This window comes from Lagopus leucura, unplaced genomic scaffold (genome assembly GCF_019238085.1).
Source record: "Lagopus leucura isolate 7727_CA_CO unplaced genomic scaffold, USGS_WTPT01 229-0_obj-0_obj, whole genome shotgun sequence".
NCBI lineage: Eukaryota > Metazoa > Chordata > Aves > Galliformes > Phasianidae > Lagopus > Lagopus leucura.
In genome coordinates this window covers 3,803-13,681 of record NW_024969481.1, presented here as the reverse complement: position 1 = coordinate 13,681, position 9,879 = coordinate 3,803, and the positions used below count along the sequence as shown (strand labels likewise).

Here is a 9,879-nt window from a genome sequence, read left to right as displayed (position 1 = left end):
TGCCCCATGTGTGTCCTCCTCTGCTGCTCTTCTGCTCTCCTCTCTCTGTATCTCCTCATCTTCCTCTCAGCTCTCCTCCTCTCCCACTCTACTCCTGTATAACGGTTGCATCCCTTCTTTCCCTCTTCTGCTCCCTGGCCTTTCCTGTATCCTCTCCTCTTCTTCTCTCTGGTTGTATCCCTTCTTTTCTCCTTCTGCTCTTCTCCTCCTTCACCCGCCCCACGTGTGTCCTCTTCTGCTGCTCTTCTCTCTATTTGCATCTTCTCATCCTCCTCTCAGTTCTCCTCCTCTTTTATCTCACTACTGTCTTCTGCTCTTCCACTCCTCTCCTGCCTTTCCTGCACCCTCTTCTCCTCTCTTCTGCTCTCCAGCCTTACCTCCAAGCTCTCTTCTCCCCTCATGCTCCCCTCTGCTCACCATTCCCCATCTCCCCAAATCTCCTCTACCCCCTTACCCCCATCACCCCCCTTTGCCCCCCATCACCCCCATCATCACCACCCTTCTCCTCCCTCAGGGCTTCCTTAACCTGCGCTGGTCGCGCTTTGCCCGCGTGCTGCTGACGCGCTCCATCGCCATCACCCCCACACTCTTTGTGGCCATCTTCCAGGACGTGGAGCACCTGACAGGGATGAACGACTTCCTCAATGTGCTCATGAGCCTGCAGGTGGGCTGGGGGCTCTGCAGCGCATCCACAGAGTCACAGAACGGTTGGGTTGGGAGGGAGCTCAAGGATCACGGAACTCCAACCCCCCTGTGCCATGCAGGGCCACCAACCTCCACATTTCACAGCAGCCCAGGCTGCCCAGGGCCCCATCCAGCCTGGCCTCCAACACCTCCAGGGATGGACGGGGCATCGCAGCCTCTCTGGGCAGCTGTTCAGCCCCTCACCGCTCTCACAGCACACAACTTCCCTGACATCCAACCTCCATCTGCCCTCCCTCAACTTCATTTCCCCTCGTCCTGCTGTCATCTCCCCTTGCACAGAGCTGACTCCCCTCCTGTCTGCAGGCTCCCTTTAGGCACTGCAGGCTGCACTCAGCTCACCCCCAGCCTTCTCTTCTCCGTGCTGAACGAGCACAGAACTTCCCTGCCATCCAAATTTCCCCCTGACATCCCATTGCTTCCTTTGGGATTCCTTTCTGCAGAGTGGGGCACATGGGGGAAGGCTGCCCCGATCCCAGCTTCTATCAGTGGGGCGGGGGGGAGGGATTGGCTGCCTCTGCTCTGTCCCTGTGGGAGCCGACAGGGGACTGCTTGTCACCCGGCAGTGATGGGACACAAAAGGGAATGGCTGTGATGTGGAGGAGGGGACCGGAAGGCGTTGTCACCCAGACGTGGAGTGATGGGATGAGGGGGAATGGATGCAGTGTGGGAGAGGGGACAGGAATCCATTCGTCAGCTGGATGCACAGCAATGGGATGATGGGGACCAGCTGCAGTGCAGAGCAGGGGACAGGAGCCCATTGGTCACCTGGACACAGAGTGATGTGGGATCGTTGGGATGGAAGTGTCCTTAAAGGTCGTTGAACGATGGGGTGGTTGGGTTGGAAGGGGCCTGAAAGATCACAGCACCGTGAGGTGGTGGGGTTTGGAAGGTCCTTGCAGATCATAGAGCCATAGGATGGTTGGAATGGAAAGGTCCTGGAAGGTCACAGAGCCACGGGATGGTTGGGATGGAAGGGTCCTGGAAGGTCATAGAGCCATGGGATGGTTGGGATGGAAGGGTCCTGGAAGGCCACGTGTCAGTGGCATCCATCTGTCTGTCTGTTGCAGGGCTGTAGCGTGGAGGAGGGGGTGGGAATCTGCTTGTCAGCCAGACACGGGTTGAGATGAGATGAAGGGGAGCAGCTGTAACGCAAAGGAGGGGACAGGAACCAGCAAATCTGAGTGCACTGAGATGGGAGAAGGGGCAGAAGCTGTAACGTGGAGCAGGGGACAGGAGTGCGCTTGTCACCCGGCTGCACAGTGATGGGATGAGAGGAGCGACTGTCATGCAGGGGGGGTGGGAATCCACTCGTCATCCTGACCCTGAGCGATGGGGTGGGGGGGATGGCTGAGCCACAAAGAAGGGGAGACTGTGGTGGATCTGCACGGGGTGCTGGCAGCACGACGGGGCACTGGCAATGTGGGCGTCAGCTCCCTGTGCCGGGATGGAGCTCCGTGGTCACCACGTCCCTCAGCCCAACCCTTTCCGCTCCACGGCCCCACACTTTTCCCATAGGGGCGAAATCCCTTTCTCTGCATCACAGCACCCTCAGTGGTCGCATGGACTCCCCTCCTCACCCCTCCTCCTTCCATCTCAGCTCCCGTTTGCCCTCATCCCAGTGCTGACCTTCACCAGCCTGCCCAGCGTCATGAACGACTTCGCCAACGGGCTGTGAGTACGATGGGGGGGTGGCTGGGGGGTCCGGAGGGGCCCAAAAGGGGTCTGGAGGGGAGGGGGGTTCTGTGCTCAGCTCATGCTGCTGGCAGGTTCTGGAAGATCGGCGGCGGCGCCGTCATCCTGCTGGTGTGCAGCATCAACATGTACTTCGTGGTGGCCTACGTGATGGCGCTGAACCACGTGGGGCTCTACGTCGGCGCGGCCATCCTCAGCGTCGTCTACCTGGCCTTTGTCGCGTACCTGGTGAGCGGGTCCTGCAAGATTGTAGAACTGAGGGGTGGTTGGGTTGGGACGGTCCTGATAGGTTGGAGAGCCGTGGGGTGGTTGGGTTGAGAAGGTCCTGAAAGGTCAAAGAGCCATGGGTGGTTGGGATGGAAGGGTCCTTGAAGGTCAGAGAACCACAGGATGATTGTGCTTGGGGGTCCTGCATGGGGGGCAGGAAGCAACATGGGGGGCAGGAAGGAGCACATTTGGGGCAGGAAGGAGCACATGTGGGGCAGGGAGCAACACGTGGGGCAGGAAGGAGGATATATGGGGCAGGAAGAAGCATATGTGGGGCAGGAAGGGGCACATGTGGAGCAGGAAGGGGCACGTGGGGCAGGAAGGAGCACACGTGGGGCAGGAGGGATGTGAGGCTCCGTCCTGCTGTCGTTGCAGACCTGGCTGTGTCTGATCGCGCTGGGGGCCTCGGCGCTGTCCTGCGGCAGCACGGTAAGCGTCACGCGCAGCCTGCTGCCCGAGCCCAGCCCTGCGCACGGCAGCAAGTAGCGCCCGCAGCGCGCGTGTGCGAGTGTGACAGCACGGGTCTGCGTGTGTGTGTGTGTGTGAGCTGTGTGTGTGTGAGCCCTGTGTGTGTGCATCCCAATGTGTCCCCATGGGTGCACATCCCTGTTTGTGTGCGTGCCCCCATGTGCCCATCTATGTTTGCACGCCTGTGTGTGTGTGCATCCCTGTGTGCGTTCCCCCTCCGTGTGTGTCATCATGTGTGTACATTCCTGAGTGTGTGTGTGTGTCTGTGTGTGTGTGTGTGCCCTCCCCGGGCACTAAGCACCACCAACAACGTTTGCACACACAAACCAACGCGTGACACTGAACTGTGGCACTGCTGTGCGGCGCCAACGTGGCGGGGTGACAACACTGCGTTGGTTGTGACAACATGAGGTTGGGTGTGACAACAACAACACTACGTGGAGTGTGACAACAACAACACTACGTCGGGTGTGACAACAACAACACTATGTTGAGTGTGACAACAACAACACTATGTCGAGTGTGACAACAACACTATGTCGAGTGTGACAACAACAACACTACGTGGCGTATGACAACAACACTACGCCGGGTGTGACAACGCTGCATCAGGTGTGACAACACTACGTGGGCTGTGACGACACTCCATCGGGTTTGACAACGCTGCATCAGGTGTGACAACACTATGTTGAATGTGACAACGCTACGTGGGCTGTGACAGTGCTGCGCCGGGTGTGACAGCGCTCCATCAGGTGTAATAATGCTGTGTCGGGTGTGACAACACTCCATCAGGTGTGACAACACTACCTCAGGTGCACCAATGCTGTGTTGGGTGTGACAGCACTGCGTTGGCTGTAACAGCGCTCCATCGGGTGTGACAGCACTGCGTCGGGTTTGATGAGACTCCGTCGGGTGTAACGGTGCTACGTCGGGTGTGAAAACACCGCGTCGGTTGTAACAACACTCCTTTGGGTGTAATGAGTCTGCATCGGCTGTGACAACACTGCGTCGGGTGTGACGACGCTGTGTTGGGTGTAACAACGCTCCATCAGCTCTAACAGTGCCACGTTGGGTGTGATTACAGTGCGTCAGGTGTGACGATTCTACATGGGGTGTGAGCACACTGCGTGGGGTGTGACAGCACTGCGTTGGGTGTAACTGTGTGAGGTTGGGGGTGACGGTGCCTCATGGGGTGTGAGAACACTGTGGGGTGTGACAGAACCACATCGGGTGTGACAGTGCTGCGCTGGGTGTGACAACGCTGCATAGGGTGTAGCGGCACTGTGTTGGGTGTGACAACACTACGTTGGGTGTAACAGTGCCACGTTGGGTGTAATGGCACCATGTTGGGTGCAACAACGATATGTTGGGGGTGACAACACTACGTGGGGTGTAACATCACCATGTTGGGTGTAACAACGATATGTTGGGGGTGACAACACTACGTAGGGTGTAACATCACCATGTTGGGTGTAACAGTGCTACGCTGGGTGTAACAACGCTGCGTCGGGTGTAACAGTGCGATGTTGGGTGTGAAAACCCCACGTTGGGTGTAACGGTGCTACATTGGGGGTTGGCAGCAACCCATTGGGTGTGACAACAGTGCTCTGGGATTGACAACGCATGGAGTGTAATGGCACCATGTTGGGTGCAGCAGTGCTGCGTTGGGTGTGACAATGCTGTGTCGGGTGTGGAAACATCACAGTGGGTGCAATAGTGCTGTGCTGGGAGTGACAACACCGTGCTGGGTGGGACAAACCTCCATTGGGTGTGACAACACTGTGTTGGGGGTGTTGGGTGGGAGAACACCATGCTGGGTGTGACATTGCTACTCTGAGTATAACGGCGCTGTGTTGGGTGCAGCAGTGCTGTATTGGGGGTGACAGGAACATGTTGGGTGTAACAGTGCTGTGTTGGGTGTGACAGTCCTACACTGGGTGTAACAACGGTGTAACAATGCTATGTGGAGTGAGACAACACTGCCCTGGGTGCAATGGCGCCGTGTCAGGTGTGGCAGCACTGCTGTGTCGGGTGTAACAGTGCTACACTGAGTATAACTGTGACAGCGCCGTGTGCGGTGTAACGATGATATGTTGGGTGTGACAACAGAACGTCGGGTGTAACGGTGCCCTGTTGGGTGTAACAGCGCTGTGTTGGATGCGCCGACACTGTGTTGGGTGCGACAAACCTCCGCTGGGTGCAACAGGGCTGCGTCAGGTGTGGCGCCGTGACACTGTGTCAGGTGTAGCAGTGCTGCACTGGGTGTGACAACATTGTGCTGAGTGTGACAACACTGCGTCGCGTGTGACAACGCTGTGCCATGTGCGACAGTCCTGCATTGGGTGTAGCAATGGTGCCTCAGGTGTGACAACACTGTGTGGGGTGTGGTGACAGCATGCTGGGTGTAACAGTGCTACATTGGGTGTAACAACTCTGCATTGGGTGTGACAGTGCTATGTTGGGTGTGACAACAATGCATGAGGTGTTATGACACTGTGTTGGGTGCAGCAGTGCTGCGTTGGATGCGCCAACACTGCGTTGGTGTGACTGCTGCGTTGGGTGTGATGACACCATGTTGGGTGTAACAGTGCTACATTGGGTGTAACAACGCTGCATTGGGTGTAACAGTGCTACATTGGGTATAACAGTGCTACATTGGGTGTAACAATGCTGCATTGGGTGTAACAGTACTACATTGGGTGTAACAGTGCGATGTTGGGTGTGAAAACCCCACGTTGGGTGTAATGGTGCTGTATTGGGGGTTGGCAGCAACCCATTGGGTGTGACAACAGTGCTCTGGGATTGACAACGCATGGAGTGTAATGACACCATGTTGGGTGCAGCAGTGCTGCGTTGGGTGTGGAAACCCCACAGTGGGTGCAATAGTGCTGTGCTGGGTGTGACAACACTGTGCTGGGTAGGACAAACCTCCATTGGGTGTGACAGCACTGCGTTGGGTGTGACAGCATCACATTGGATGTGACAGCGTTGTGTTGGGTGTGACAACCCCATGCTGGGTGTAAGAACACTGCACTGAGTTTAACGGTGCTCCATGGGGTGTGACAACACCGGGTTGGGTGTGACAAGGTTACATCGGCTGTGATGATGCTATGTTGGGTGTGACAACGCTGCATTGGGGGTAACAGTGCCACATTGGGTGTGACAACACCATGGTGAGTGTGATGACACCATGTTGAGTGTGATAGCAACACTGCGCTGGGTGTAACAGTGCCACGTTGGGTGTGACAGCACCACACTGAGTGTGACAACAAGACATTGGGTGTGACAACACCATGTTGAGTGTGACAGCAACGCGTTGGGTGTGACAACACTGCGTTGGGTGCAACAGTGCCACGTTGGGTGTGACAACACACACACACACACACACACACACACACACACACACACACAGATTTGGGGCAAGGCGTGCAGCTCAGTGCCACTGTTGCTCTGGTCCCATTTTTTGGGGCAGTGCTGATGGTCTCCCCTTCCCCCCCCCCCACAGCGTTGCTGGGCCTTCGCTGCGCGCCCGGAGCTCTTCCTCCTCAACAACATCGGCGTGGAGGCGGCGGTGACGCGGTGATGTGGGATGGGAGCTGGAGATGGGAGCAGCGCCACCACGGAACGGGGATGGAAACAAACGGCGTTGGGATGGCACCAAAATGGCACCAGAATAACACAGGGGTGGCGCTGGGATGGAACCAGAATGGCGTTGGGGTGGCACCATGATGATGTTGGGATGGCACTGGGGTGGCACCAGAATGGCTTTGGGACGGAACTGGGATGGCATGGGGATGGTATTGGAATGGCACCAGAATGGCACCAAAATGGGACCAGAATAACACAGGGATGGCAGTGGGGTGGCACCACAATGGCGTTCGGGTGGCATTGGGATGATATTGGGATGGCACCAGAATTGTGTTGGGGTGGCATTGGAATGGAACCAGAATGGTGTTCGGATGGAACTGGGATGGCATCAAAATCGGACCAGAGTAACACAGGGATGGCACTGGGATGGAACCCGAATGGCGTTGGGGTGGCACTGCGATAACATTGAGATGGCACCAGAATTGTGTTGGGGTGGCACTGGGATGGCAGCAAAGTGGTGCCAGAATAACACAGGGGCAGCACTGGGATGGAACCAGAATGATGTTGGGACGGAACTGGGATGGCATTGGGGTGGCACCATGATGACGTTGGGATGGAACTGGGGTGGCACCAGAATAACACAGGGGTGGCACTGGGATGGAACCAGAATGGTGTTGGGATGGAACTGGGATGGCATTGGGGTGGTATTGGGATGGCACCAGAATCGCACCAAAATGGGATCAAAATGGTGCCAGAATGATACAGGGATGGCACTGGGGTGGCACCGCAATGGCAATGGGATGGAACTGGGACCAGAATAAACATGGGGTGGCACTGGGATGGAACCAGAATGGCGTTGGGGTGGCATTGGAGTGGCACTATGATGACGTTGGGATGGAACTGGGATGGCACCAGAGTGGAACTAGAATAACACAGGGTGGCACTGGGGTGACACCACAGTGGCGTTGGGGTGGCATTGGGATGATATTGGGATGGCACCAGCATTGCGTTGGGGTGGCACTGGGATGGCACCAAAATGGAGCCAGGATAACACAGGGATGGCATTGGGGTGGCACCACAATGGTGATGGGATGGAACTGGGATGGCACCAAAATGGCACCAAAACGGGATCAAAACGGTGCCAGGATGACACAGGGATGGCATTGGGGTGGCACCAGAATAACAGCGGGACAGCATTGGAATGGAACCACAATAGCACCAGGATGGCATTGGGGTGGCACTGGGATGGAACCAGAATGGCGTTGGGACAGAACTGGGATGGCATTGGGGTGGCACCATGATGACATTGGGATGGCATTGAGATGGCACCAGAATGGCACCAAAACGGGATCAAAATGGTGCCAGGATGACACAGGGATGGCATTGGGGTGGCACCATGGTGACGTTGGGGTGGCACTGGGGTGGCAACAAAACAGAACCAAAATGGAAGCACAATGACACAGGAATGGCACTGGGATAGCATTGGGGTGGGACTGAGATGGCACCAAAATGGGAGCAAAATAGGACTAAAATGGGACCAAAATGGCACAAGAATAACAGGGATGGAATTGGGGTGGCACCAGAATAACACTGGGGTGGCACTGGGATGGCATGTCCCCATGTGTCCCTGAGGTGTCCCCAACACATCCTCCATGTGTCTGCAATGTGTCCCTGATGGGTCCCCAAAAAGTCCCCATCGTGTCCTCAATGTGTCCTTAACATGGCCCTGGTGTCCCCAATACGTGCCCCATAGGTCCCCAACGTGTCCCCATCGCATCGTCAGTGTGTCCCCCGTGTGTCCCCAACATGTCCCCACTGTGTCCCCACTGTGTTCCCATGTCCCCTGTGTCCTCAGTGTGTCCCCAATGTGTCCCCAACATATCCTCACTGTGTCCCCAGTGTGCCGTCACTGTTTCCCCAGTGTGTCCTCAATGTGTCCCCAACATGTCCCTAATGTGTCCTCCTGTGTGTCCCCAGCATGTCCCCAATGTGTCCCTGCTGGATCCCCAGCATGTCCCCAATGTGTCCCCTGTGTGTCCTCAATGTGCCCCCGATGTGTCCCCAGTGCATCATCAGTGTGTCCCCAGCATGTCCCTGGTGTGTCCCCAACATATCCTCAGTGTGTCCCCAGTGTGTCCTCAACATGTCCCCAACATGTCCCCCATGTATCCCTGATGATCGCCCCGTCCTCGGACGTGTTCAAGGCCAGGTTGGACGGGGTCCTGGGCAACCTGATCTAAATGTGTATGTTTGGTGGCCCTGCCAGGCAGGGGGGTTGGAACTACATGATCCTTGAGGTCCCTTCCAACCCGGGTGATTCTGTGATTCTGTGATTCTGTGATGTGTCCCCAGCATGTCCCCAACATACCCTCAGTGTGTCCCCAGTGTGTTCCCAGCATGTCCACCATGTGTTCCTGATGGGTCCCCAACATGTCCCCAGCCATGTCTCCAGTGTGTCCCCATCATCCTCTGTGTGTCCACATGTCCCCAGTGTGTTCCCAATGTGCCCCCATCACGTCCTCTGTGTGTTCCCAACATGTCCCCAAAGTGTAATCAATCAATGTGTCCCCAACCTGTCCCCAGTGTGTCCCTCATGGATCCCTAGAATGTCCCCAACGTGTCCCCTGTGTGTCCTTAATGTGTTCCCAATGTGTCCCCCGTGCATCATCAGTGTGTCCCCAGCTTGTCCCTGTTGTGTCCCCAACATATCCCCCATGTGTCCCTGATGGATCCCCAGCATGTCCCCAGTGTGTCCCCCATGTGTTCCCATCGTGTCCCCTGTGTGTCCTCAATGTGTCCCCAACATGTCCCCAAAGCATCATCATGTCCCCAACCTGTCCCCAGTGTGTCCCCAAGTCCCCAGTCCACGCAGTCGTTCCTTTCCCGATTAGTTTGGCCTTCATTTGGTTCATTTCACTCTTGGTTAATTACCATGCTGGGGTCATGCAGCGTTCCTTGTGTTCGGTCTCTAATTACAGCGCTGCACTCGTTAAATCTCTCATTAAGTCTGTTGCCAAGCACGGCTTTTGGTGCCCACGTGTTCAGCGCCATGGGGTGGGGATCTATGGGGCAGGGATTGTATGGGGCAGGGATCTATGGGATGGAGATCCCAATGGGATGGATGCTAATGGGATCTATGGGGTGGAGATCCATCTATGG

The 9,879-nt window shown here is 56.4% G+C and overlaps 1 protein-coding gene across 1 annotated transcript in view; it reads left to right on the top strand.

Moving 5' to 3' along the window:
- The window catches only part of LOC122194164 (natural resistance-associated macrophage protein 2-like), a 9,959-nt gene extending 2,388 nt beyond the window's left edge, over positions 1-7,571 (top strand). The window contains exons 4-8 of the mRNA XM_042895088.1: positions 515-664; positions 2,303-2,376; positions 2,472-2,625; positions 3,040-3,093; positions 6,638-7,571. Of these exons, the coding sequence (XP_042751022.1) occupies positions 515-664; positions 2,303-2,376; positions 2,472-2,625; positions 3,040-3,093; positions 6,638-6,715 (510 nt within the window). The 3' untranslated portion in view covers positions 6,716-7,571. The remainder of the gene's footprint in view (positions 1-514; positions 665-2,302; positions 2,377-2,471; positions 2,626-3,039; positions 3,094-6,637) is intronic.
- Positions 7,572-9,879: the final 2,308 nt, after the last annotated feature.